The sequence below is a fragment of the Aspergillus puulaauensis genome, chromosome 2 (assembly GCF_016861865.1).
Source record: "Aspergillus puulaauensis MK2 DNA, chromosome 2, nearly complete sequence".
NCBI classification, from domain to species: domain Eukaryota; kingdom Fungi; phylum Ascomycota; class Eurotiomycetes; order Eurotiales; family Aspergillaceae; genus Aspergillus; species Aspergillus puulaauensis.
The window spans coordinates 3,429,228-3,456,676 of record NC_054858.1 but is presented as its reverse complement, the minus strand read 5'-3'; the positions used below and the strand labels follow the sequence as shown (position 1 = coordinate 3,456,676).

Here is a 27,449-nt window from a genome sequence, read left to right as displayed (position 1 = left end):
TTTTTCCATTCATGTTTTAATATCTTCATACCTACTATTTTATTAAACGAATGGCAACAAGGGAGTGATGAGCCGGAAAAGAAGGGGGGTTATTGTTTTGATCAATATAAATACGATATCTTTTGCATGTTCACATTCTCTCAACGGTGGTTTACCGAGAGAGTGAGAGCATGCTTGCGAGCCAAGGGCGGTGATAGAATTTCAATAAGTTGTTTAGTCTATCTAAGAACAATTCCCCATCCCAGGTTATCCTCCGATGTGATGAAACACGTTTGTATGTTGATAGATTGATAATACAATGTAGGATAGTACTAAAGGGTAGCTAAAGTCACCTATAAAAGAAAACATCAATAGATGAGGAATAGAAATGAACATGCAATGCGCCGTTTTGGTTGTAAAGTCATGAAAATCCCTAACAGAAAACGAAATATGCATTCAAGGGCTGGGCGTTCCTTCTTCGTACCGGGGACCGCCATCGTCTGCATCGCCGTACGGGCCGGCGCCCGGTGTAGCGGCAGCCCCACCCATCGCTGGCGTCGGTGCATCGTATGGACGATCGCCAAAGTCAGCCGGAGTCGGCGCATTGTAGGCACCCGGCGTCGGTGCGCTGTCAGCCCAGGCTCCGGGTGTAGGTGCTGAGAGACCGGGTGTGGGTGCACCACCGTACGCGCCCGGGGTGGGAGCTGAGTAGGTCGCACCCGGTGTCGGGGCGTCGTATGTCTTGTTACTGGTTGAGCCGCTTGCCGACCAAGCTGGAGTACGGCTGCCAGAGGCGGCGCCAGAGACGGCGCCACCCCAGGCGGGAGTTCGGGACCCAGCTGCAAAGGCATCGAAATCGCTGGAACCTGAGCCGGAGCCGGAGCCACCATAAGGTGTTCGTGCTCCTGCATTCCAGGCCGGTGTGCGTGATCCTGCACCTCCGCCTCCGTAAGCTGTGCGACTGCCGTCATATGGATTAGAAGTTCGTGATCCGTCGGCCTTCCATGCAGGTGTGCGAGAGCCAAGGCCACCGCCCCAAGCAGGTGCTACAGAAATTATGTTAGAGGCCGTATGGTTGTATTAACAAAAATTTGAAAAACTTACTTCTGGAGGAAGTAGCACCACCCCAGGCCGGTGTTCTTGAAGAATCGGCGGCGGCCATAGGAGTACGACCGCCATGCCAGCCGGATGGTGGTGCAGCTGAACCACCTTGAGGAACCCGTGGCGCCCCTCTGCCGCGGGAAATGTCAATGGTTTGGCCAGTAACGGGATCCTTGACAACAAGGAGCTCCTTAGGGATCGTCACAAGCTTGTTCTTTGAGTGAAGCTCTACGCGAGCCTGGACATCGGTCGTGTCTTTAACAATACCCATCAGACCCTTGAGAGCCCCCTTCCTAACCAAGACTGTTTTTCCGAGAAGTCGGTCCCGTCCAAAGTTCTTTGATGGGGGAGGTCCCATCATATTACCTGGAGCACCATTCCCCATCAGAGCCGGGTTCATCTTGGAGAGATCCGGACCTGTAGACCTGCCTCCTTTCGCAGACACTGTAACAACATTGGTAGTGCGCACAACGACGATACCCGAGTTTTCAGCCTGGGCTTTATTGTGCAGGAACAGGAATGAGCGATGGATATGAAGGATTACACCGTTTCTCTGCTCGCCGTATACTTCTCTAACGGTGTCGCCATGTCGGATTTCAGCCCCGTTCCTGTCTGTAGCCACAGCGTCTCGGCGCGGGGTGACCTTGTTGGTGACTTGCGTAGGGAGGATAGTGCGGATAGAACCGTTCTGATCCAGGACTCGTAATGATTCGCGATCAACCTTGACAATGCAAGCGACAGTAGCAGCACTATTTTGCGACAGTTAGCTTGAAAAAAAGCACAAGTATCAGAGAAGAGGTAGTAACTCACTCTAGCTGTACGAGATCATGAACATCGAACATGCCCAATTTCCCATCCACGCCAGTTTCTGCGGACAAACGGAGGTCTTTGCTAAAGACAGTAATCTCCTGCATACTCATATCGCTGAGAAGGGTGACTGTGTCGTCCCTCACTTGCACAACCATGCCCAACTCATCCTGGTATCTGCTTCCGCCAATAACCTTGACGTGGTCACCTTCCCTAAAGCGCTTACGGAGTGTCTTGACAGGGGCTTCGATAGTTTGGCCTGCCAGTTCGCCTTCCGTTACCAGGATAGTCACAATATCTCCACGAGTGGAGCTAGTGCGGCCGATAAGACCTTGCTGTTCACCCTTGAACACCTCCACGGGGTCTCCAGGAATATATGATTCCTCTGCCGTAGAATTCTTGAGGGTTTCTGCAAGAGACGCGAGGTCAAGATTCGAGGTGCCGTTTTCAGAATCGCGGGCAAACATGGTAACTTCCTCGAGCCGGGGGTTGACGTTCTTCGTGATTAAATGCTGGACCTTCATGTCCTTGATCAAGAAACCATCGATGTAAGTTTCGCCAAGGTAGTTCCATGACTTCGAACCTAAACCAGCCGTAGCGGAGAGGTACTTGCTGTGCTTCTTCTTGGCTTCGGCCTCACTAAACAACCGCTGTGGAGGGCGTGCAACAGCGGCATTTGCGCCAGCTCGCTTTCTCTTAGGGTCAACGATAGGAGCACCGGAGTCCTCGTTTAAACCGTAGTCCAGTCGGGGAACCAAACGAACGGTCACAGCCAAACCGTTCGTCTCTACCTCCTCGATCTGAGCGAGATCACCTATGTATTTGCCACGCTTTATTCGAACCCAGCCTCCGGGGTTGAGTTCTTCGGACTTCTGCACCCTAAGTAGATCCGGCATCTCCCTCACAGGAACCAAAATCATTTTGGTCCTTGGATAAACATTCGACATATCTTGTAAGGCATCCATGACATCTGCCTGTCTCCGCGCTTCGACGTAAATGTAGCCACTCATTGCGCCCCCACGCTCAAACGCAGAGATGAGCTTAATCGGGTTCCGTGAACTAGGCGGTCGTTCTTCGATACGTCTTTGAATAGCAAAGACAACTTCACGTTCCTTGCCGGCCTTGCACCGAACACCCCAGATACTAGGGTCATCGACACTGGGAAGTAAAAGACGTTTTGGGACAATGACGGCGTCCGTGGCAGCTGCGCGATTCCGCCCATAACGTTCCTTGAGCAATTGTGCCTGTTTCTCAGCATCCATGCTGGCCTCCACTTCACGCTGACGGTCAAGTTCACGGTGTCGACGGTCGTCCATCTCAGCTCCGACAGCAACTTCATCATCCGGGTGGACATTTTCACCAAATTCCATATCGTCCTCTTCATCTTCAGCCTCGTCCTCATCTTCGTCTACACCCGCCTCAACATCAATGAAGTTATGGAGTCCAGGGCCTCTTCTTCGCTTCGGTCCACGCTGTAGAACAGGAAAAGGCCGTGTTAGCAATTGCCCCGTGCGCGGTTCTCGAGGAAGGGGTAGTTAAAGACACCAACCGTGACAGCATCCTCTTCCTCGTCTTCTTCCTCTTCCTCTTCGCTCTCCCCTCCTTCCTGAGGCTCATCGTCGTCTCCACCGCCCTCGTTCTCCCTATCCTGGTCATCGCCTCCATCTTGAGCGTCGTCCTCACGGTCACGTTTCCGGGTCTTATATTCCAGTTCATCAGCTCAACATATCGTCCAATATCAGTATCCGGGATAACACAAACCTGGCCGCGATCTACGTCTTCATTATCTGATTCCTGTGCGGGCGCGGGGTTGAAGTCATCATCTTCCTCGTCAGAGCCGAATTCCTGTCCCATCACGTTCCGAGACATTCTCGCGTCGAGGCTTTGAGGGGCGGGCGTCTGCTGCGGCGAGAGTTCGGGTTTTGGGAACCAGGGCGAAAAGGATCGGGGGAAAAATAAAAGGAGTCGACCACGAACTGAGTAAGTTTGAGAGCGCCAGGCGATTAATAATCCAAGTAAAGTCAGGCGGCTGATGTGAAGTGTGTTCTGGCGACCGTAGATAGAAGATAGATTTCTTTGGTCGGGCGGTTGGTTGTTCGGTGCTGCGCCGAGTCCGCGGTGGCAGCCACGTTTCGGGAACTGAAAGAAAGGGCAGTTCGAGGGGAGAGTAAGCAGAACAATGAGGTTACCCTTGGCGCACAAGCAAGCACACGACTCCGAACGATCTGCTGGGAGATAAAGGGAGGGTGTAGTGCTCGAGAGTTGGGAGCTTTCAGAAGGCGAGTTTCATTGGGAAGTTGAAGGCGGCTGCGCGTTTGGTCCTTGCGGAGTGCCGGATTGTTTTTCGGCCTCTTTAGGAGCCTCCGCTGGGTGGAGACCGGAGACCTGATTGGTGCTGACTTGGCGTTCGAGACAGTATACGAACTACTACCACCTATTAGCCAGGTACGCTTTAGTGTTCATCTACTCACTACTATTCTCGCCCATATTACTGATTTGGCTAAGTTGATCACGTTACCCTCAAGTGAGTGATATATAATACTGGGGGCTCGCGATATTGTAGAATGTAGAGTTAGCCATGCTGAAAGGCATACCAACCAGCAAGTTAGGTGGAGGAGCTGCAAATATCTAGCGCAGCCCTTAGTTATCATTTTATTTTTCTTCCCTTAAGTAAAAGGGTAGTATTACATAAGGCGCGCTTCTCTTTATATCTCTGCGAACTAATCTTGAAGGTATAAAATTATTCCTGCTAACATAAGGTATCCCAATAGTTATTGTACATTCAAGAACCGAAAGTCTCTATATAGGCAAAAGAAAAAAAAAGGAAAAATAATAAAAGGGGATTATGTATCCAAGAAACAAAGCGCACTCGTCAGTTTTACAGCTTCATGCCAAACATCTGGTGCACACGGAGACTCTGGCGCATGCTGAGATCCAACATGATCTCCTCACTTCCACCGGGGATAGCGTAGGCGCGCACGTCACGGTACAGTCGTTCGACCTTACCACCCTGGCCGCCACGGCTATAACTCAACCCACCGAAGATCTGACTAGCTTCGCGGGCGCAGTACTCGAAGGTTGTCGTGGACTGAGCCTTGAGGCCGGCAATGGCGCCGCCGAGCTTGAGCATCGCCTCGGTCTCGTCCATCGACTGGCACTGGTAGATGATGTTCTCAAGCCAGTTGTGAGTGGCCTCGATTTGACGAGCCATGTGGGCGAGCTTCATACGGATTACCGGGTGGTTGGCAAGTTTTTGGCCGAAAGTTCGGCGCTTGTGGGCGTATTTCACTGATTCCTCATAGCAAACACGCGAGAATCGAACACATTGGATGATGATACCAATTCGCTCGTGGTTGAAGTTGGTCATGATCACTGGAATGCGTATTAGAATGAACCTTCAACAACGTTCGTATATTCTCAACTTACCCTTGAATCCCTGGTTCTCCTTGCCGATGAGGTTCTCCACGGGGACCTTAACATCTTCAAATGTCACGTACGTGGTGCCGCTGCTCCAGACACCCTGGCAGTCCATACGCCGAGTGCTGACACCGCCGGCCTCTCTCTCGATAAGGAGAACACTAAGACCGTTCATTCCGGGCCCGCCGGTACGAACAGCAGTCGTGAAATAGTCGGACCAGACACCGTTGGTGATCCACTTCTTCTCACCGTTAACGATGTAGTGCTTGCCGTCTTCAGAAAGCTTGGCTTCGCAGCCAAGGTTGGCGACATCACTACCAGCGTCGGGCTCAGTAATGGCAAGACAGATACGCTTGTCTCCCGCAAGAATTCCGGGTAGGATCCTGTCAACAAGCGCCTTCTTTCCATACTTCACCAGCGGAGGACAGCCAATGCCGAAACCACCGAGCAAGTTCCAGACCAGACCACCACTTCCAGCGCGAGAGAGTTCATCTGTCAGGAGCATCTCGTGGAAGAGATCCCAGTTCTCGGGAGCGACAGACTGCACCCGGTATGGGGTATACTGCACGGGATACTTGCCACCGAGGAGGCCGGCGAGATAACCCCGCTCACCCATTTGCTTGTAGATCTTGGCGGGAACCTCCTTGGCCTCATCCCACTCAGTCACATACGGCGCGATTTCAGACTCAACATATGCCCGAACTTCCTCACGGAGGGCAGCGTGGGTCTGGTTGAAGTAGGCGGAGTGGTACTATCAACAATCAGCAACAGGTCAAATTTGACATATATGAAGGAAGCTCACCCCCTGGTACCATGCTGGGTCAGCGAAGGGAATCAAGTCACCATAAGGCTCCTGAGCTTCTTCTGACTTTGCTGTCGCGACATCGACAACTGGTGCTGACTGAGGCTTGGGTGCCTCCTTCTCGGCGGGGGCAGGTGCTTCCACAGCCTTCTTGGAGTCCAAAGATCCAACTTGCAGCTGCGACTTGTACTTCTTCAGAATTCCCTCATTGTGATATTTCCAGAATTGTTTCGACGCGTCCTTCCCGGCGACTCTTGTAAGAACTAAATGGAACGACAGTTAGTATTGGCGACTGGCGCATTTCGTGGGGCTCGGACGAGCATACTCTTCTTTCCACCTATCCGCGCATCTTATGTCAGTTTCACATGCAAATTTAACAAAAAATGTCGGGCTCTAGAAAACACACCTGGATGGTCGTCCTGGAATTTGGTCAAGTCGTAAACGTCTTCGTCGACGATAATCCAAAGATTATCGGCCTTATTGTGCGTGGCCACGTCGTCCTTGCTGAATGTCTTGGCCATGGTAATGTCGAGAAGCAAACAAAGGCTTAGATTTGGGGTGTGCTGGAGACAAGACTATGGGGAAGAATAACCTGGGGTAGGGGGGAAACTGGGAGGGAAAGGGAGGGACGGTTTGATATAAGAATGATCCAGGGAATTGCCGACCTTGGATGCAAAAAGACAAGGTGGATACTCTTGAACTCGGTCAAGAAGCCAAAAAGAGGTCCGTAGATCGCAGTGCGCGGGTGTTTGCGACACCAGGAAAGGCGATTTCCTCGGTGATTTACCCATGATACGCAGGATGGGCCGATATTGGCAACCCATTCACATGCTGGTCAGCTCTGGGCCACTCTGACGCTGCCAGTTACTCATTTCCACTTCAGGCCCGCATCGCTTTCCTCAATCGATGCACCGCCGGCTCATTTTGTGACCATCTCACGTGTGATTGTGCCTCGGCCAGCTGATGATGCTGGCCATTTGCTTGTATTTGATTGGCTCAGGCCTTGTCCTCATGCGTCATCCCTGCATGGTGGCTTCTGGACTATTTGAGAAAGTGCCGAGGCTCCTTTTACCGCACGTGACCCATGATCTCAAGAGTCGAGTCGACCTTGACCAACGGATATTCATATGATATGGATGACCAACTACGAGGATGTTCGCCTGCCAAGCTTTGTCAACCAAGGGCTTCCGGCCAGTCGATTTGGATGTTTACTTATCTTGTTTCGCTCCGGAGGCCAAAGCAAAGCTGGAGAAAGAAAGAAAGACTATGTGGCTAGTGGCAACTCCACACATCCACAACGATCATTCTTTGTGCTGTTAGAGAGTCCACAATCGCAGACATTGATGTATATTGGACATGTCATCCCAATTTAGAATATCTCTGGTGTCTCATTCTTCAATCGGTATGTTGGAAGAAAAGTATGTAATGGCAGAAAGTGCGGAGTTAGAAAACAACTCCCCAGGAAGCTTGCATACTAAAGCGGACTAGCCTTGTCAGGGCCCCAATAAGGATAGCGTGCTCGCGCCTGGGCTTTTCTACCACGCCTTTAGCATGCTACACTGAGGTATCCGTACCTGATATGATTGCATGGACTCACGACCATCTTCACGCATATTATCTCATGTCTAGGCTAGCCTCAAGCATAAATGCCGAGAGTTGATGTACGCTGGGGCAGTGTCACTGCTTGCACCCATACAGACAGATACTAACTTGGAACGATATATATCAGTATCTATAAATATGTTTTGGATTTTGGTTCAATCGTCTAATTTTATAAACCCCATTCGTCCTTCGTCTCACCCTTAGGAGCAGGATCGTCCCTCAGACTGCGAAAGATCTCTGTCCGCATCCTCAAAACCGGCTGGAGCACCCAAGTGTTATACGCCAGTGCATCAGACTGCTCTTTCCGATCCGGCACCTGGGTGCTTATGCCTTCCAGGTCGTTTATTCCCCATTACCCAATTTGAGCCAACACAATCGCAACTACAGCCACATAAAGACACAGCACTCCAATGAATCCCGAAAAGTACTCAGGAGCAGGGCTAGACTTGAACAACCCCTGCCTAATAAGTGCACCCAATTTGTCATCAATAACACACAAGGCCAAACCCACACTGCGCTCACCCCAGTTCCACGCATTCTTGCTAGATCACGCATTGTTTTACAGGCTGTACAAACAGCATGGTTGATAAGGCAAGCATGAACAGCGCATACAGAACCCAGGGGCTTATAGAATGCCGGATCGTATCGAAGTGGTAAATTAGCCTTACGGCGAAACATTCCCAGGCGAGCGGTAAGCCTGCTCCGGTTGGCGAAGTATGCCAGTGCACCGGCGAGCGGTAGGGCGCAGTAGTAGCCAACTGAGATCAGGGCGTTTGCTTTGAGAGTGCTGAAACTGAGGGCCTTTACGATCGTGGACCCCTGAGTGGAGGATATGGTTTTCTCTTGGGTTGGAGGCCTTAAACAGCTCGTGGATAGGGAGTGGATTGTGGGGAGTGCCGGAAAGGCCAAAAGGAGGAGAGGCAAAATATATACATCTAATCTTTTTTATATCGGTTAGTTCATGCCTTTTGTGTTGGGCATGAAGGAAAACACGTACTTGAGGGTGAGTTCTCGCTCTTCTTTCGCATCTCAGTCAACGGCTTTTCTGCATCACCGACATTGCCTGCAGGTGAGGACTGGTTGTTCACTTCCTTTCATCCATTTAGAATGATTTGATATGATTCAATTCACTGTTAGGGAATGGTATCCCACGAATAGCCAGAAATCGGACTGTTCACTCACCTCTGATGGCTCATCAGCTCGAGAAGGAATAAAATTGTAGAACTACAATACTGGTCAGACTACGCATGTGCTCTCGGGGCGATGAGAGCCATGAGCAAACATACTTTTCTCCCTTATTGCCATACAATGATACGACTACGGGTGCACTACTATTCATTCCTATAGAAGCGAGCCATAAACTAGATGCACTAGTAAACATTCCAGAAATGCTATGCGGTATCTAACCACCGCCGTTATTCGAGACATAGATTTATATTAATCTAGTAATACAGCTTGCGCCCATATTGCACACCTAGTAGTCTGCCTCCCCGTCATCGCTCGTGTATCCGAATTCCTCAGGAACAGGCGCCTCCTCTCCATCCTCGTCTTCATCCACAGCGGTCAACACCCCGGCCGCAGCAGTAGCTCCTAACGTCGAAAGGGAGTCCGCTCCACGCTGAGGGGTTTGCAGAGCGCCCCCGTCATGGAACCCTTGCAAACGATCCTGTAAAGATTGCAGGTGGTCCGCTGGGGTTGCGGATGGTTTGGTCTCTTTGCTGGCCTTGAGCTCAATGACTTCTCGGGGTTCTTCCGGCGTCTTGTCCAAAACGACTACAACACCACCGGTGGGCTGTAATGACGAGTTAGTTCATCTTCATACAGAAAGTGACGCGGAATATACACACCCTTTTTACAGGCTCATATCGAGGATCGGGGAACGTGAGATACTTTAGTTGGGCTGGGAGAACTCGTGACATGTTGTCGAGCTCATATCCAACTTTCTCGCGCTCAACCCTCTTCTTCTGACCCTCTACAACCTCCTTCTCACCTTCCTTGAGCTCTTCTTCGCCCTTGGCCTCGTCCGTTTCCATCTTCTCCGGGATCTGATCCGCCACCTTGGGAGTGGTAGGAGTCTGATCAATATCCATACTCTCTCGCCTGTGCTGTTTCTCACGACGCTGCGCACGTCTCTTGGCCTGCGCTGTGGTGGAAAGAACGGCAGTCTTGACCTTCTCCGGCGCTTCTTCGGTTTTGACTTGTTGCTCAGGTGGGTAGTCGAAGAGGCTGGGCTTTGTGTTGCTGTGGAACTTGAAGTACGGGGCCTCGAGCTTCTGGTCCACACCGATCACCGAGGTTGGCGCGAAACTCAGCGACAGGAAGTGAGTAAGAGGGAACCAGTACCAGTACTGGGTGAACACTGCAGCGCCGACAATACCCGGCATGTTGAGGTTTCCTGTCTGTGTCTGAAGACTGATTGTGCAGTTACGGCCGCCAGCATCGATAATACCTAGAGCAATCGCGCAGCCAAACTTGGCCATAGCATCCTCATGCCTATCGGAAACCATCTTCAACATCGTCTTGCGTAGTGTGGTGACCCGAGGGTTCATAGCCTCATTCTGTTGCACCAACACCATGGCCAGAGAAATGAGAGCTCCTTGTCGCACAAAGTCGGTAGAATCCTTCAGCATCGGCTCAAGGAGGTCGATTGCTTCGTCAAGGCCAGTACCAGCACATGAGATTCCAAGAGCCATTGCTGCACCATAACGAACATGAGGGTTGTATGATTCAGAGAGCAATTCGACCATGCGGGGCACGCTTTGGTGCTTTCTAAACAGAATGAAACCCAAACTCAGGACAGCAACACGTCGGACATCGTCGTTCACATCACTGACAGCAACATGGAGCAATTTCCGGACAGCCTTGTTGCTGCTGCTTCCGCAGTACGCGAGAGCGATGGTCATGATACCTCCATAGCGGAGGGTCGGGTCAGGGTCGCCCAGGAGGCCGTTAACCAGCTCATCAGCAGCTTCCTGTCGACCGTACATTATCAGAGCCATGCCCATTGCCAATCCTCGTACGGTCTTTTCGTGCTGCGTATCATGAGCGTATTGGATCATGTCTTCGAGAACCTTCATGTTACCAGTACCCAACATGACCAGACCCATGGCAAGACCGACGGCCTCACCGTTGAGAGCAGAGTCGGTGTAGAGAACGTTCCGTAAATCCTCGTAAATACCCTCATCTCCGGTTGCCATACCCGCAACACCAAGTCCCAATGCACCTCCATGTTGAACGACTTCCTCGGTAGCCTTCTTGAAATGGTCGCGAATGTAATCAATAGCCATTCCGCCATGGTTGGCATAGATTAAGCCAAGCGCGTACAGGGAGCCACCGCCGCTATAAACGGACCCAGATCCATTTACACCAGCAATGTTGTCCTTGGGGAGATATGGCTGCAAAAGCTTTTGTCCCTGATTCAAATTCCCACGGTGAATAACACCCAGGGCAGCTGTCGCAGTGAACTTGGACCAGTTGACCGCTTTTCCGAGCCACTCCAGGTTGTCTCGGAAGAATTTGTCCTGTGCTGTTCCAGCGTACATGAAGCCATTTGAGATGGTCACAGCCGAGTGGAAGATTGAGTTGCGAGGTTCCAAGCTGTCGCGAAGCTTGTTAAGGATGGCAACGTCGACCCTGCTATTCCGGTGCAAAAACTCCATGTTCAGTTGGATCGATCTGAGGCCATCGAGGATATCAAGTATATTCTTGAACGCGGTATGGGCCTCCGAGGTCAGCTTGGAGTCATCGTTGGCACCGATAGACGAAGATTGGCCTTCCAACAACGCATCGGTCTCCTTCGCTTCTTCTTGCTCCTCTTTCGCTTCGGATTCGTTCTTTTCCGGAACGAGTTCAGAGATTTCCTGGTGAACTTTCTGGAGAAATTCCTGGGTGCTGTTGTCGTAAAGATCGAAAGAAATCTGATAGGCAACAGCAAGTGACCGTGCATCCCCCTTCTCGACCAACTGGCGAAGTATGAAAGTAGCCATCGAGTGCTCGTTGAGATAGACGACGCATTTGGCGATCGAGAAATAGTCTGGCGAAGGGATTTCATTAAGAAGGTCAAGAATAAGTTTTAAGATCTTGAATATCAGTTAGCTTGCGGTCTTCAAAAATTAGCTGAGCCTTGTTACAGTACCTCGTTGCGGAAACCTCGCTCCTGGACAACGCCCATGCAAATGTCCAATACATATTCCATCAGCTCCTCACTCCGACGAGATTCGCCGTGTTGCTTCTTTTCGTCCTCACTAGCGCGAACAATAGCTGTTCGAAGCATTTCCAGATCTCTAGCTTCAATGGCAATACCGATAACCTGGCGATAACGTTGATCGATGAAACATTGCTCGAATAAACGTTCAACGACAGCCTTCAGCTGGCCTTGAACACCTCGCTTTAGGACGAGCGGGGTTTCAACATCCTTCAAGCTGATATCCTCGCCTCCCGCGTGAGCGCCGTCTGCGCCTGTGACCTCTTGCCTAGACAACAGCGACTTTGATGGCAGAGCAGATTGTGAAAATGGGGTGATCGGGGAAGTGAGGCTGGCAGAGGTGCTGCTGGCACCCTCGACCGGGGCGGGGAACGCGGTGTTCAAGTTGGCAGGTTGATCGCCGCCTGCAGGCCGTTGGGAAGTCGACAGCGAAATGAAGGTATCGATACATTTGGCTAGTAAAAAAAACTCGTATGAGAAAAACCACCCACGTTGGGAAGTGGAGGGTGCATGTTACATACCAATGATGGTCTCCTCAAATTCGCCACCGTTATTTAGGTCGAACAGCTTCCCTGCGCCTAAAGCAAACACCATGCTCTCATTGTATTCTTGGAGATGGTAGTAAACCTTTGCGGCGACTAGCGCCGCAAGGCCGCGCTCAGGGAAGTCTTCATCTTCGTAAAGCGCCTCTCTAATAATGAAGTTGTTAGCAGACCGAAAGTATAGTTCTAGAAAACAATTACAGTGGTAATGCGGAATGTGCAATGTGATGGAAGGAGGTGGAGTGAGATGGGAAACAAACATTTGCGGAATAGAGTCAACCACTTCCGTCCACAGAAGGTCGATCTGAGAATCTAGCGTCTTCAAAGCAAATACTCTCAGTTCAGAGTCAGGCTCTGAAAGAAAGCCAACGAGACCAGCGGCTGAAGCAAGCCCAACCATCGTGATAGGGGCAGGTCGGTGCACCAGCGGCGGAAAGAGAGATGATAGTGCTCGAGAGGGTGAGGCGACAGCTTCGACGGAGCTTCACGCCGACGGACGGGAGGTCAAAGTTTGATGGGAAACGACCGAGTCAAAGTGTAAATACAAAGCGCGCGAGTAATAAAACAAGCAAGGATGGAGAAAGGTGAGAAATACAAGAAGAGGAAGATGATGTGAAGAGGCAGAGGGAAGCACACGTCAACGAACGCCAGGCTGATGGAAGCTCTCGGAAAGGTGCCGGTGGTTCCTGCAGGCCGCCCTAGAGATATCACGTGACTCCACTGCCGCGTGATGACAAGCCGCATGTGAGCAACACCATCAACCCATCTTAAATACGAGGGCCGTGGCAGTTTATGTTTCCGGAATGTGTCTTTGTTTAATGTCGCCCTGCCTGGTTTTTCTCTAGCGACTTCTTCGCAAGCACGCCATTTTTTCAAAGCTACATTTTTGTGACCGCAGGCGGTGCGAAGGTCCGACCAACTGAAAGCAGCACTTGTGTTTACATGTTTACATCCAAAATGTCCACCATGTTCCCTCAAAATATGAGCCAGAGCCTAGTGCCCCTGCCTCTTAGAACTTCTCCCAATTATCAAGACCCTTTACGTCATGTTGAACGGCAGGCGAGACATATACAACGTAATTTGCAGCATCTTATAGATGCCCAAAGCGAAGGACTACTGGCAGGCCTTGGTGGTCAGCAACCTGAATTCGGCACGCCTAATGAAAGCAATTTATCGTACTCGGAATCAGTAAGCTCTAGGGGGGCTTCAAAATCGCCTACTCGACGGTTGTCCAACAAGAAGATCGGGTTGCGTTCAGCACGGGAGGGCATTTTTACATCCATGTATGACCTGATGCGACTGCGTGAGGAAGAATTAGAAATACTTTCCTACAGGAAGGAGGAAATGAACTCTGGATTGAACGAGATCGAAACATTCAACACCAAAAGATCCGGATTGGAGGATGCTATCTCCACCATGAACAACGATAGGGAGACTCGACGGTCCAGGGAACTGCGAGATGAGAGTGCCACACTCGAGGTGCAAATACATGAGCTGGAGAATAAACTGGCGCAGATGAAATCGAAACACCGGCACGTTGTCCAAGAGCTATCCCAAATTGAAAACTCCGTGGAGGCCAAAATGTCCTCCTACAAAGCCTCTTTGTCGCTTCTCGAGAATGATATCCGGAAGTTCCTGGCGGATCCCCCGGTGAAGGCGCCAGCAAGGGGCACTGTTGGAGAAAGCTTCTATTCCTTGAAATCCAACCGAAGAACTCTTGAGATGGCACAAGAACATTGGAAGAAAGAACAGTCCGAATTGCAACAAAGACAAAACGAAATTGATGCCGAGATAGAGGCACTTGAGGAGGGTGGTGACGTTTGGAAACGGGTGGTTACGGCTATATCAGGGTTTGAGGGGCGCCTGCGAACGGGAATGCGTCGTTCAATAAAAACACAGGAGCAGCTGCTGAAAGAGGATGGAGCCGCGTTCAACAAGGGTCGCTTAAGCCATGATATTATGGATGACTTATCGGAGACCACAGATCTCGTAGAACTACATCTGGACCATGCGGAGCAGAAAAATTGGAAACTCCTTGTTTGCTGTATTTCAGCAGAGCTCCAAGCCCTGCGAGAGGCTCGGCAGATGCTCCTAAGCATCTTCAATATCACAGAGGAAGAATTCAACCCATCTCCACAAGGGTCTCCAGAGTCACGCAAGAGTGTTGACAATGATTCCCAGACTGATCCTCATGGTGATGATAACCCGGATCCCCCGGCTGACTTATTACGAGATGCGGAGAACCATTCCCACGAAGCAGCCAAGCCGGGCGATGAAGATGAAGACGATGATCCGGACCCAGCTTGGCTACTTCCAGAAACCTGATTTGGCGCTACGAAGTAAGCGAGCATTATGGGCTTTCAGACTGCAGCACTTCTGGCTTTCGATAGCATCGGCATGCAATATGCGTGCCATTCGGCCCACTGGGACCTGTTGACTCTGCAAGCCATGTTGAGTTTTCCAAACGACACTCGACAAACAGACGCAATATAATAGGATAAAGATATGAGGTTTATGGTAAGGTATATGCGACTACAGGATGCATATCCGGCCACCTCTACATCCTTGCTCACACTCCTCTGGAACGGAATAGGGTTTAATATACCGATGCAGTGTAGCCTCATTAATTGTATATGCAGAATGAAGAACTGGTCCTCAAGCAGCCTGATCGGAATTCAACTCCGACGGCAGCGCCTCTCCAACAATTGCTTGTAACTGTTAAACTTTTCAGTCGTCAAATGGCCTGCTGATAAGGCAACCATTGTCAGCAGCTCATTGCCCACTGCAGTTAGTCGATGGAGTCCAGACTCCATCATTACTTTCCTGTAGTGCGTTATTGGTTCTCAACGGTTCTCCTTGCTGCCACACGTCAGTTACTCTCGCCCATTCTGCGCTCCACTCAACTCTTATCACTGCATTCCATCCCCTCATGAAGAAAGATTTTGATTGTAAGTTCGTATAATCTCGTGCTGTGTCCTTGTTAACCAATTCATTACAGCAAGCACCCCTTTCAGAGGCCTTCCATGCAGAGCGTCTGATCCAACCCACGAGTACAACGTGGTAAATCACCCCCACTGATCCCCGCATTATCCTCACATCACAAGAACAAATTGGATGGCTGTCGCCGCCATCCTCACACTCCTCCTAGGAGCCCTCCTCTCCTTGTGTCTCTACCGACTTTACTTCCACCCTCTATCCAGAGTCCCCGGGCCAAAACTCGCAGCCTGCACGTCCCTATGGCTCGCCTACCATACTTACATTGGGGACGAATGCACCGTCGTATTCACATTACACAAAAGGTACGGCCCCGTGCTCCGCGTCGCACCTAGCGACGTCGACATCGCAAACGGCGACGCAATTGATCCCATTTACATCAACCGGGGCGGCTTTCCCAAGACCGCCGTGTACTCAAAGTTCGACATCGACGGCCACAAAACCATCTTCTCGACATTGACCCTGCCGGAGCGGGCGAGTCGCGCAAAGGCCGTCGCCCCGCTGTTCTCTACGGCCTCGATCCGTAATTCCCAGAACAGCTTACTCCAGGTTGTCGACGACTTCGTTGAGCGGCTCCGCAGCGGTGCGAAATCTGGCCAGCCCGTGAATGTGCTCCAGCTTGCCAGGGCTCTGGCCATTGACGCGGTAAGCTCGTATCTGTTTCATGAGAGATATGGCGCTCTTAAAGAGAGCGTGCAAGTCATGTCTGCCTCGCCGTTCGTCGACGCGTATGTCGGGGTAGGCGCATTCTTCAACTTCACATGCGGTAAAGTAGGCGAGTACCTAGTCGGTCTCCTCGAACATCTGACCCAGTCCCTAGAAACAGCAAAATCATTCACAGCCATGGACGAATATACTAGCGGGCTCATCAAGAGATCTGTCCCCCAAAGCGGCAGCTACCAGAGCCGACTTCTTGAGAAGGTCTCGCCGAGTCAAGCTCAAATCGAAGTAAAAGATGTCTGCTTCGCGGGGACAGATTCAACAGGCATGGCGACTGCTACTATTATCTGGTATCTGACAAAGTATCCTGAAATGTCAGTCCTTGATCCCCTTCACCGTGAACTCGCCCAACATAGCTCGCCTAACATGCCATTTAGATACACCCGCCTCCGCACAGCCCTCCAAACAACCTCTACGCCAGCTGACCCCGCTTCAACCCCATACCTCCGCGCCGTAGTCCGCGAAGGGCTCCGTCTCGCCTGGGCAAACCCAATCCGCCTTCCTCGCGCCGTCCCAGCCACTGGCTGGACTTACAAATCCCACTTCTTCCCACCGGGTACAAGCGTCGGCGTATCGACTTTCGAACTACACCAGGACGAGAGCGTCTTCCCTGAACCACAAAAATTCAAGCCTGAACGGTGGCTGGACCCGACTGATGCGATGCTGAACAACTTTTTTGCCTTCGGCAAGGGGACGAGGGCTTGCATTGCGCAGAATCTGGGGCTTGCCGAGGTGACGTTGGCAATTTGGAAGGTTGCTGAGGGAGATGTATTGAGAGGGGCGAGTATTGTTGGTGGCGATGATAGTAAGATTGAGATATTGGAGTGGTTTAATTCGAGGGTTAAGGGGGAGGAGATTCTTGTTCAGTGGGGTGATGGTGCAGTGGAAAGGGTACTATGATTATTGAGATATGGATGCTTATTGTAAGCGCTCCGATATAACGGGCCTAGGAAAAAGAAGAAGAAAAATAAAAATAAAGGCATCACGAATAGACAACTAAAGAAATATAAATGCGGACTATCCTAAAAATCTACCCCAATCCTCCCAGTATTAGAAACATGACAGCCATGAAACCCAAATGCAACCGGCCCATCCACACACGCCCTCCCAACCTCCTTCAAATCCCTCGCACCTAGCACAAGCAGATAACTTCTCCCGCTCATTCCATCCAGCACAACAGTCAGCAACACCCCGTCATCTTCCGCTAAACCGTTCGGATCAGGAACAAAGATGGCCTCGCCGGGAGACTGGGCATGCTCTGACCAAATCAGAGTCTCGTTCGTCACGGAGTCAAGCTTCATGATCCCATCGAAAAATGTCGAGTACCCGCGGTCGACCACAGCGTATGTATACCGGTGCGGGAAAGTTACGTAGGCTGGGTTAAGAGTCGGGAGTTCGGGGGATAAGGCTGAGCAGGATGTTGATTCAAGGATAGCTAGCCCGGCCGTCTTATTCCCATAATCATCACTAGAAGAAGGGAGGGGAGCAGATTTTGGAACAGAAGGCAACCGAAATCGCGCAATCCGAGTTTGTCCGTTACCCCCACTATCTTTCGTATCGGGAGCTGGACGTGCCCCCGGTACTGTGGACGAAGAGAGAAGGAAGTCATAAGAAAGCTTCTTCATGACATCCGTATTCTTCAAGCTCACGCACTCGGCGACTATATCAATTTTGTCAGGGTCATCTGGACTCATCTCCTGCCACGCATTGATCGTATGGAAACAGAAAAATGCCGGGCATTCGTAGGTTGCGACGAGCCCCTGGCCGTGGTTTTGTCGTCGGTCAACAACATACCACGTTGATGGGATAGTGTCATCGAAGTCCTTCAATGCAGCCATGTACGAGCCCTTTGCGAAGCCTGAGGGATCTAGATGCGAGTTCCAGACGCAGATTATCACATAGTCCTTTGTTAGGAAGAAAGAGTGGAGGTACGCTGGTATGCCCTGGAATGCAGCGAGGATGGTTGTTTCGCCTGTTGCAGCGGAGACGCGGAATACGCGGTATGTTGGTGCGGGTGCGAAGGTGAGGTTATAGTTGTACATATCACCGGTTTGAGGGTCGGACCTTGCGTGGGAGGCGGAGAGACGGCCGTTCAGGTCCGGGTGGAGGGTTGTTTGGTTTGCTAGACCAATGGGTTCGAGGGTTTCCGGGTGGATTTGTTTGTAGCTGAAGTTGTCTGTTCTGGCGTGGAGGGTTTTGATATGAGAGACTGCCTCTGCGTCATTCGTCTCCTGGTTGTTATCTTTCATCCCGGGCATGTTGATGGAGAGGGTCACGCCGACATTGCTAAACGATGGGCTATCCTCTGGCGGCTCATACATGCTTTGGACTTTGCGATACAATTCCTTGCACGGGTCTCGATATCCGACTCCGCCAAAACTGAAGGTTTTTTCCAGGCTACCTGTTTTGCGCACGTACTCGATGCGGTCACCGGTAGAAAAGCGGGAGTTGTAGAATACGCGTATGCCCGAGCCGGCATCGTCTGAAGGAATGAGCTGGAATCTATGCGTCTGGCTGAATCCATCGAACCAGTGTGAAATCTGGAATGTGTTTCCGTACTCTGTGTCGATTTTGTATCGTCCTGGCCCGGTTCTGTAAAGAGTTCCTGCGGCGTATGATGGAATTGTCCCGGTTACTGTTAACTCAACTGGAGACCTTTGCTCACGGTTGGTGTCGAACTGCTGTGGTCAGAGATGGATGGTCGGTATATGGCATTTCGGGTGTACTTACACCTTGGTCATTGGGCCAATTGTTGAAATGGACTTTTGTATCGACTACTTCAGTGGTAGACATATTTGAATTTTGATTCAGGCGTGTATAGTGTTATAGACCTCAACCACACGGATAACAGTCTGAGTATTTATGGATAATTCGCTCATCGCTGCCACCAGTGTAGTAATGCAACAGTGTACCAGAAGTCTTCGCGAGGTGATCTGCAGTCACCAACCAGTGAGCAAAGAATATAAGCGATATTTCCTCTGATAGGCCCGCGAATCGTGTTGTTTGAATAAGCGATCGTAAATTTGGCGGACTGAGTGTCCGTGTCCGTGTCCGACGGAGCCGCTAAACAACGTTTAGATGTGGGTTCGGTTGTATCTCCAAGGTTTCATACACGCAATACAAACCACCAACCCCCCCGGAATGCCGAGGCGGCTGTCTTACTGATACGTTCGTTTCTTTCGAGAGACCAACAAAGGCTAGGAAAGTCGACCATAGGCTTTATAGCAGACGTCCGCTGAAGCATAGAAATTCTGAGGACCAAGATCCCACGTAGATCGCGCCGGCTCGAGTGTAGACTGAACATCGAGGGCTCCATAATCCAGAAGCCGATCCATATCATGACCAACGGCTGATTCCCCTCCCCACTCACGGAGTGGAGATTTAGAATGAGATTCCATCCTGAGTCCCCTGTTTCCCAGGCGTTCATACGAACATAGTCTCTTTCGTGAATCACACTCTGAGCAAGGCTGGCCCCCAGAGCATGATCTCTTCAGTCGTGCGCAGCAATCACATGCATGCCTCTCTTTGCCCCCCTGTCGGGGCTCAGGAATAGCCTGGCTGGTTTGGACGCGGATGGCGCAGGATTTCCAATGCCGTCTTAAGATGTCTCTGTTTTGTAGACGCCAATGGTCAATTAGGCTGACGAGGACATGCGGTGCTAGAGGGGCTACGAACCCTCGCTTATATATAGAACCACAAAAATCGCAAAGAAAAGGCCTTTCCGCCCTGTCTGTTGTGGTTTAGCACATCGCTTATCTCCGGCGGTTTCCCTCTTCTGAGGATATACACGTACGTGCTGCTGAATGACGCTTGAGATGGTCTAACCGCTGGAAAGTGGCAGAGCAGACATTGCATGTCCATATCGTGTTTGCGTTTCGGTGGGTCATGTCTGGCACTCGGTTGATGATGTTTAGAAACGATTCGGCGGATATCGTTGTCAGGGTAATATATACCGAAGCCAAGGAAATCTATAGAGTCGACAGGAGGCTTACGAGTAACGATGACGCCGATGGCAAGAGATGGACACAAGTCAGTCAAGAGTGAGCAAGTCCAGGCTCCCAAGTTCATTGCACTAGTTTAGCCTCGTACTGTCAAGGGCATGGCAAGCGAGGGATCGGTTCGTATTCGCGACCAGCGGCGGTTTCGGGAAGTTTCGCGGAGGATTGACCGGCGGAATTCCCCCGCACACCAGCACAAGCAAGCAAATACGGCATAGTTCCCTGTCTCTCTTTATTGATAAAGCAGTCAGTCCAAGGAATTACTACTCAAGTAAAGAGCGGCCGGGTGATCATCCGACGTCCCCCATAGTGCGCCACTGATCGCCTGCGCATAGAGCCACTCCTGGCATATCTCAATATCATCATCGTCTCTGCCAAACGGCGTCCGCAGGGAAAGGTAGCTGGCAACGGACCCAGTCTCTGAGTCGCTGTCCGCATCGCCATCTGGACTTCGCAGTGCATGTAGCCGGCCAACAAAGGACTCTTCCCACATTTTCTGGTCAAAGGGCGTGCTTTGCAAGAAGTCTGCCCCAGTATTGACTATGATAAGGCGCTGAAGCGACGGCAAGAATCCCAAATCCATGTGCTCCGAGGGGACTTCCTCGGATAGGCCGTCGGGTCGGACAAGGACAAGGTGAGTCAAGTTCAAGCATTGGCGGAGGCCGTCGATGAACTGGCTGGAGTCGACTGCCACGTTGTACAGCGCTAGGTGCTGCAGGCGCGGCCAAAAGGACCAGATCGCGGGCTCCTGTATTCCCTCTACCGTGCTCAGATAGAGCTCATCTTTCACGGAGCAGAATTCCACGAGCTTTGTCATGCGAGCGAACGCTGCGCGGAGGGCTGGGCGAACTTGCTCGTGATCATCCTCGGGGTATAAATATCGGAGTGGCATGTCAATGACGAGCCGGGTGAGATTGCTGCATAAGACGCTCGACAGGCGATCAACCTGGTATACAGTGGACGGGATGTTGAGGTTATCTACCGGGAATGGGGACAGAAAGAGTCCAACTGATACGGGCAAGTGAGGGGCCTGGCCTTCACTCCCAGACAGGGCACTCCACTGTAAGACGCAGTCTAGTAATTCGCTCGAATCGATTTGAAGACAGTGTTTGGTCAGTAGCTGTTTCGCAGTTCGAGAGACGAGCTTGCAGACCAGCGTCAAGCTGAGAAGCGTACGAGTGATCACATGTCCGCGAGAAAACACGACCGGTGGGTTGGAGGGTATCAGGCAGTCAACGATGTACAGAACCAACTCAGCCGGAAGATTTATTGGAGCCATGCCGGAAGGTGGGAGCGAAATGAGCAATTAGTGGTTGACAGAGATGAGGTTTCGTGGTGCTGATGCTATCCAAGTCCAGCGTCTGTTTGTTTATTTTGGAGTAACCAGGCAAGGATGGAAACGCTTAGTGAATGACTTGCAGCGACGAGCAATACTGCGCGAGGCAATGGATCAGACGGTCACCAGGCCATCTTGAGTGGCTTTCCATCGACTTGAACACTTCGAAACAGCAACCTTCGTCGCAGCTGGTGAATGATGATTGGAGTCAAGCCCTGCGATGTGTTCTGCCCAATACGGTTTTGTCATTTTCATGCCTAACCTGCCCGAAATCGCTGGCGATCTGCGGTAAATACACCGTAACACTCTGCAACCCTTCCCACCATCACTGCTGCTGGTGGTTACGATCTTTCGCAATTTGGCTTCATCAACAGCGGCAACGACACAGAGTGGACTAGAATGCTGATTTCTGTTTCTATATACAAACTAACTACTAACTACTCGGCTACGGCTTTGTAATCATCAAATCTGTGGGCCATAGTATCGGCGACCAATTCTGGGGTGTAGATCCCGACCACGAGCCATCTAAGCTGCAGATGCTGTCCAACACATTGGGGATATGCAGAGTCCTCTCGACGACCAGAGCGCTGGCCTGGTACAGTTTTCCGTTTCGATTTCGGCCGGCTGAAAACAGTGAAGAAATATCTAGCATAGGGCCGTTTCCCAGGGTCCGGGGATTGTGGTCTCGCTAAACTTTATCCATCTCTGGCTTCGGGGACCACCATCCATTTGACGCCATATGAACGGTGGACCGTTTCTTCACTCAATGCTTGGTCCCCGACGCCAAAAAATGTAGTCGCCCCTTGGCTGGGCGGATCGCCCCGGCCTTTTCCTTACTTCTCAACTTCTTCGTTGGGATCATGCAGGGATGGCAGCTTTAAACTCCCTGCTACTGTTCAGCTGCCGTTCATAGGACCATCATGTTCACGCCGGTCCATACATCGCTGGGGGCTTTGTTGCTTTACCAGAGCTCCTCCAGCCTCCTTCTTCACAATGGATCAGTTTTCGGTGTTTCTTCACTCTTATCAGGGTTCATGCTCAACCCGAGTCGAGATAATGTTCCCATAATAGCCGGTCTAATGTCGAGCGTGGTTCCGTTCTATCTATTCATGCCATCTCTGCTGCCGACGTACCCAGATGCACCATCTTCATGGGTTTCCCTTTTGTCAACAATGGGGACCGGATTTCTGCTTGGCTGGGGAACAAAGGTAGGATGGACCGGGTCCGCACACCAGTAAAGATAGGGAGCTAACGAATCGTGGAATGGCAGAGTGGTAGAGGGTGTACGTCGGGTCATATGCTCTGCGGCCTCTCACGTTTATCGTCTCGCTCGTTCATTGCAACGGCCATCTTCTTCACGACGGCTTTGTTGACAGCAAACTTTGTTTCGGGTATTCCGCCCTGTCCAGCCGGTGTCCCCTGCTACACGCCCACGTACCCTTCGAGTCCCGAACTCTCGTTTATTCTGAGCGCCACGGCTCTCACATTTTTGACAAATACCTTCATTGTACCTCAGATGTTGGTCAGATCAGAACGGTCCAGATTGATCTTCTCTTATCTGGCAGGTCTTCAATTCGGCACCGGGCTCTTTGTGTCTGGAATGGCGGATCCGTTTAAAGTTCTTCGATTTTTCGCATTTCCAACTGACCTAACTCGCTTTGACCCATCTTTGGCACTCGTTATTCTTTTCGGAATTGTGCCGTCACTCATCGCATATTTGACCGTGAAACCTGGCCGGCAAACAAGCTACGATGGAAGAAAGATAGCAAAACCAACTCTAGCCGAAAACTGGCGTCTTCCAACAGCCACCGTTGCTGATATCGACTGGCGCTTCATTTTTGGAGCGACGGTATTTGGCGTGGCCTGGGGGTTGCGAGGAGTATGCCCAGGACCCGCGGTATTGCGCTCAATATTGCAACCGAAATGGGGATTTGCGGAAATGGTCGGATATATGTTGGGCAACTTGATATGAACTTGGGCTCCAAATGGAGGATTGTACATTTTTACCGATGACGAACAACAGCAGATCGCAGACAGTGATGTTATAATAGACTTAGACATTTCCTCATATATTTAGGTATCGACAAATGCCAATTAGAACACATCATAAGCTATGCAATAGTCAGAATCAGTAAATAAAATCTTAAAATCTTAAAAAAAGAGGATTGAAATTCTGGGATATGAAAATGTGACGTATAAATACATTTGAAGATTGGAAATCGGGTATCAGATAATCAAGATCAGGTAAGGCTTACAGTTCAGTCTTGTCGGAGTTGCGTTTTTGCTTCGTTTTTGATGTAGGCACGAAGCCCTCTAATTCCATCCATTCGGCAGCAAATCCGGCAACAAGAAGACTCCAGTCTTCTACTGTATCCATATCCAAGTGTGCCCCGTCGTCATCTATTTTATGCCAGACTTGCGGGAATCCACCTGTACTAGCTGAGAAGGCGACGACGTGCAGGATGTCGACTCCGCGTTCAAGGAATGGAAGATGATCATCACTCACGGGGTCGAAGGGAGATATCTCACGCGAACTCTTGGAAGCATCTGGAAACCAACTTTTACCCCCGGACTTGAACATACCGAGATCCCTCAACCGACGTTCGACACTTGCTAGATTCTGGTATGCCCAGTGCGTCGTCGGGCAAAATGAGTGGATGGCTGGACCTTTTGATCCTAACAAATCTAGAAGAACGAATAGCGATATGGATGAAAGTGGCGACTTGAAGGTCGACATTGCTGGGTTTACCGTGGAATCCCAATGCTGGGCAAGTGAACGAGCTCCGTATAAAGAATCAGTTTCAGTCCAGTCTTTGAAAGCCTCTTCGCCATCCAAGAAAATGACCTGGATTCCAGTGTGATCATCTAAAGAATCGGCGTGGCCCTCGGCCTCCATGGCTTCCCATTTTTTTGTCATCGCCTCGTCGATACTTCGCATCGCATGCATAATCATCGCACATGGTGCTGCACTATCGATTGCTCCGATAAACCCTTCCGGTTCGTACTTGCTGTCGTAATGCGCGACGAGCGTAAGTCTTCCCACATCGCCTTTTGATGCCCAGGGAGGATCGCGATAAGCGATGAAATTCACAAAAGGGACTTCCTTCCCGTCCGAGACAGGCGTCACATACGTTGAGTTCTGGTACTCGACATTCCACTTTGGGAGCGAGGTCCGGAAGAAGTCCGCGAAGTGGTTTAGCACCTTGGTGGATCCAGCAGAGCCAGGGACACGGGGAATAAGAATGGGCGACAGAATAGGCCCGTCGTGGATATCGAAATCCTTCCCGGGCCGCGGCAGTGACTCCAAAGTCGCATCTGAGACGTCTTGATACGCTTCACTGGGAAGAAAAAGATACAGGGCTGCGAGGCATATTGTGAGAAGCGGGCGAAATACATCCCGCTGAACGTATTTCATCGCGACAAAAGAAGCGTGGCAGAAGGAGCCGTCATGAGTTAGCCCGATAGCACAGATGCTCCCAATTAGCACTAATATACAAGCACAAAGAGAGCGACAGTGAGCAGAGTGACCCGAAGGAATGTGGAGAGATTGTTGGTGTAGCAGGTTGAAACTCGCAAGATGTCCAGATGCCCGCTGTAACAGACTAACCCTGAATAGGTAATAAGCAGCCAAGCCCGCGGCGATCACGTTTCGGAGCTTCTCATTCACACTGCGCTGCTATATAAACTCCTATGTCTCGCTGCAAGAGCGCTTGAAACCGGCTCGCTCTGTTATTACAACCACAATTCCCTTGAGATTTGCCATATATCATAAAACCTTTCTCAAAATGAGACCACCCGTCCTGTTCCATCCTCAATTGCGCTCCGCGCTTCCCCGATCTGTGCGGAGAGAGCTCTGCAGCAACCTGGTATTCATTCGCCCAAAGACGACACGCAGCGCTCCTCAACCTCCTAAGAACGAATCTCCTTCCCTGAAACCGAAACCTGCCAGCAGCAATGTACCGCGAGCCTCCCCGCCTACCTCCGCCGGAAAAGCGAAAAAAGGTCCCCTGCGAGGTATGGAAGACCCATGGGGTAAAGGAATTGGACTGGTGCTGAATTAGCTTGTAGGACCTCCAGAAAAGATCTTAATCTACCATGGGGGAACCGGTCGCACTATGTTTCTGGGGATGTTGCGGATAACAACTATCTTCCTTTTTGGAGTTTCTTGCCTGGTGGTTGCTCCAGCCTTCATGTCTTCGGACTTCCCATCATATCTAGGACCAGCTAGTAAGGACTCGCTCGCTTGCGCATCATATCTTTGGGCCCTGCTAACCTTTAATCCTACAATAGTCGTCGTTGGTGGTGCTTTGCCCATGTTCTTTGTAGCCTATACCTCCGCCCCATACGTGAACTTTGTCCACCTTGCCTTGCCTATATCCGTTCGGCGATCGCGAGAGCAAGCCGTGCAATATGCGAAGAAGCTCCCCCCAACCGCGACATTATATTTGAACACTATGAAATTCAATACCATACCGAGACAATCCGAGGTGCGATTTAGTGATCTTGTCCCCGATAAGTCCCCGATTCGCCCTGTGAGCTTTCGGAACAAGAACCCTGTTCCGTTGCCTTGGTGGCGGGGTAAGACTCTACAGCATTTCTTTACAGCAGAGACAAGCAAACCCGGCAAGGAGTCATCTACATTCTATCCGGAGTTGTGGGAGCACGTTTACAAACAGATACAAAACCGTCCTCGAGGGTAAACTCAATTGGAATATAAAATTCATACAGAACCATTTGCACCCAGTGTACCAGTAAAAAGTTCTAGCACCCTTTCTGCTGATTTATGCTCTTACTCTTGCCTTTAGGCTTAGGAAAGCCTTTGTTTACAGATGGATCACTTGCGAGTTCGCTTTGAGAGAGAAGCCCACAGAATCACCGGATATTTGCTCACCTGCGTGACTCCCTTGTTTTTGTACCTCTCACCTGCAACTCACTTCACTTCGCTCTTCTATTCCTCTACCCAATACCCCGTCTCTTCCTTTCTTCCCTTAAATCTCTCCTTCGCAATCCTCTCCGAGCAAATACCCTCACTTACGCCACCCTCCAACACCGTATCCCCCAGACATTTGCTCACCGAAGAACACATAGTCAACACTGCAAAATCTTCTCCAGCCTATCAGCAATGGCAGCTGCAGCTAAAGCTAAGCCGGAGGGGCTCTTAGGCCTCTCCCAGAACGAAGCCAGGATCATTCTTCTCGGTGTTCTGTACACTGACGCCTCAGGCAAGGTAAGTTATGCCTAAGGCCGCTTTCCCTACGCACAAATGCATGCTATCCTCACCAACCTGGGCGACTGCGCTAATGCATAACACAATAGATCGACTACGACAAACTTGCCGCTAATGCGCCTTACAAGAATGCATCATCCGCATCCAGCTCGTATCGCCAGGCGAAGAAGAAATTCTACGATCAGGCGGCTAAGTTTATGAACGACATTTCCCCTGGAAACACTGAGGGCGGCACCCCAGTTAGCACCCCGACCAAAAAGACTCCTGTGAAGAGAAAGAAGGGAGTCGCGGCCGTTAATTCTCCTGCTGCCGACGAAGATGGCACCGCTGCTGCTGAAGGCGAAGCAGAAACATCTGCACCTTCTGCGCAAAAGCGTCAGCGGAAGACACGCCCCAGAAAGGACGCTTCTGTAGAGCCGGAGGAGGAGAGTGATCAGTAAGTATGCTTTACCCTTGCTCCCTTTATATCTCCCTCGCGCACGCAGAGAGGTAGTCAATCTACACGTCCTAATATGCAATAGGGAGATGGAAGCCCCTCCTTTCGTCAAGGCCGAACCAGAGGAGTCGGAAATAAACAACACCCTTGCACCAGAGAATGAAGACACCGCAATGGATACGCACGTGAAGAATGAAGAGGACGACATAATGACCGAAGTCAACGTTGATGCCGAGTTTGAGGCTATGGAGCGGGTCCAGGGCTAGTGGAAGCTGAAGCTGAAC

The 27,449-nt window shown here is 50.8% G+C and overlaps 12 protein-coding genes across 12 annotated transcripts; 5 read left to right on the top strand and 7 right to left on the bottom strand.

Moving 5' to 3' along the window:
- Positions 1 to 435: 435 nt before the first annotated feature.
- On the bottom strand, positions 436 to 3,756 carry spt5 (transcription elongation factor spt5; the record flags this gene model as incomplete). The annotated part of the gene is made up of 5 exons (XM_041700170.1): positions 436 to 1,025; positions 1,084 to 1,829; positions 1,891 to 3,359; positions 3,437 to 3,586; positions 3,649 to 3,756. 5 exons carry the CDS (start codon positions 3,754 to 3,756, stop codon positions 436 to 438), a joined length of 3,063 nt encoding a protein of 1,020 aa, XP_041553182.1.
- A 1,009-nt stretch (positions 3,757 to 4,765) lies between these two features.
- On the bottom strand, positions 4,766 to 6,627 carry APUU_21419S (putative acyl-CoA dehydrogenase; the record flags this gene model as incomplete). Its single annotated transcript, XM_041700169.1, has 5 exons — positions 4,766 to 5,259; positions 5,314 to 6,055; positions 6,107 to 6,369; positions 6,432 to 6,443; positions 6,513 to 6,627. The coding sequence occupies 5 exons, from the start codon at positions 6,625 to 6,627 to the stop codon at positions 4,766 to 4,768; spliced, it is 1,626 nt and encodes a 541-aa protein (XP_041553181.1).
- A 2,555-nt stretch (positions 6,628 to 9,182) lies between these two features.
- On the bottom strand, positions 9,183 to 12,854 carry RPN2 (proteasome regulatory particle base subunit RPN2; the record flags this gene model as incomplete). The annotated part of the gene is made up of 5 exons (XM_041700168.1): positions 9,183 to 9,500; positions 9,556 to 11,787; positions 11,844 to 12,367; positions 12,434 to 12,603; positions 12,715 to 12,854. The coding sequence occupies 5 exons, from the start codon at positions 12,852 to 12,854 to the stop codon at positions 9,183 to 9,185; spliced, it is 3,384 nt and encodes a 1,127-aa protein (XP_041553180.1).
- Positions 12,855 to 13,396: 542 nt separating this feature from the next.
- On the top strand, positions 13,397 to 14,779 carry APUU_21417A (uncharacterized protein; the record flags this gene model as incomplete). Its single annotated transcript, XM_041700167.1, has 1 exon — positions 13,397 to 14,779. One exon carries the CDS (start codon positions 13,397 to 13,399, stop codon positions 14,777 to 14,779), a length of 1,383 nt encoding a protein of 460 aa, XP_041553179.1.
- A 789-nt stretch (positions 14,780 to 15,568) lies between these two features.
- APUU_21416A (cytochrome P450) lies at positions 15,569 to 17,068 on the top strand (the record flags this gene model as incomplete). Its single annotated transcript, XM_041700166.1, has 2 exons — positions 15,569 to 16,482; positions 16,546 to 17,068. 2 exons carry the CDS (start codon positions 15,569 to 15,571, stop codon positions 17,066 to 17,068), a joined length of 1,437 nt encoding a protein of 478 aa, XP_041553178.1.
- A 122-nt stretch (positions 17,069 to 17,190) lies between these two features.
- On the bottom strand, positions 17,191 to 18,961 carry APUU_21415S (carotenoid oxygenase family protein; the record flags this gene model as incomplete). The annotated part of the gene is made up of 2 exons (XM_041700165.1): positions 17,191 to 18,846; positions 18,899 to 18,961. 2 exons carry the CDS (start codon positions 18,959 to 18,961, stop codon positions 17,191 to 17,193), a joined length of 1,719 nt encoding a protein of 572 aa, XP_041553177.1.
- Positions 18,962 to 19,849: 888 nt separating this feature from the next.
- Positions 19,850 to 20,236, bottom strand: APUU_21414S (uncharacterized protein; the record flags this gene model as incomplete). The annotated part of the gene is made up of 1 exon (XM_041700164.1): positions 19,850 to 20,236. One exon carries the CDS (start codon positions 20,234 to 20,236, stop codon positions 19,850 to 19,852), a length of 387 nt encoding a protein of 128 aa, XP_041553176.1.
- Positions 20,237 to 20,413: 177 nt separating this feature from the next.
- On the bottom strand, positions 20,414 to 21,445 carry APUU_21413S (uncharacterized protein; the record flags this gene model as incomplete). Its single annotated transcript, XM_041700162.1, has 1 exon — positions 20,414 to 21,445. One exon carries the CDS (start codon positions 21,443 to 21,445, stop codon positions 20,414 to 20,416), a length of 1,032 nt encoding a protein of 343 aa, XP_041553175.1.
- Positions 21,446 to 22,422: 977 nt separating this feature from the next.
- APUU_21412A (YeeE/YedE family protein) lies at positions 22,423 to 23,474 on the top strand (the record flags this gene model as incomplete). Its single annotated transcript, XM_041700161.1, has 2 exons — positions 22,423 to 22,710; positions 22,773 to 23,474. The coding sequence occupies 2 exons, from the start codon at positions 22,423 to 22,425 to the stop codon at positions 23,472 to 23,474; spliced, it is 990 nt and encodes a 329-aa protein (XP_041553174.1).
- A 132-nt stretch (positions 23,475 to 23,606) lies between these two features.
- APUU_21411S (glutaminyl-peptide cyclotransferase family protein) lies at positions 23,607 to 24,917 on the bottom strand (the record flags this gene model as incomplete). Its single annotated transcript, XM_041700160.1, has 2 exons — positions 23,607 to 23,613; positions 23,758 to 24,917. 2 exons carry the CDS (start codon positions 24,915 to 24,917, stop codon positions 23,607 to 23,609), a joined length of 1,167 nt encoding a protein of 388 aa, XP_041553173.1.
- Positions 24,918 to 25,287: 370 nt separating this feature from the next.
- APUU_21410A (uncharacterized protein) lies at positions 25,288 to 26,202 on the top strand (the record flags this gene model as incomplete). Its single annotated transcript, XM_041700159.1, has 3 exons — positions 25,288 to 25,516; positions 25,571 to 25,729; positions 25,793 to 26,202. 3 exons carry the CDS (start codon positions 25,288 to 25,290, stop codon positions 26,200 to 26,202), a joined length of 798 nt encoding a protein of 265 aa, XP_041553172.1.
- A 422-nt stretch (positions 26,203 to 26,624) lies between these two features.
- Positions 26,625 to 27,431, top strand: APUU_21409A (putative histone h1.3.; the record flags this gene model as incomplete). Its single annotated transcript, XM_041700158.1, has 3 exons — positions 26,625 to 26,729; positions 26,819 to 27,165; positions 27,251 to 27,431. The coding sequence occupies 3 exons, from the start codon at positions 26,625 to 26,627 to the stop codon at positions 27,429 to 27,431; spliced, it is 633 nt and encodes a 210-aa protein (XP_041553171.1).
- Between the last annotated feature and the right edge of the window lie 18 nt (positions 27,432 to 27,449).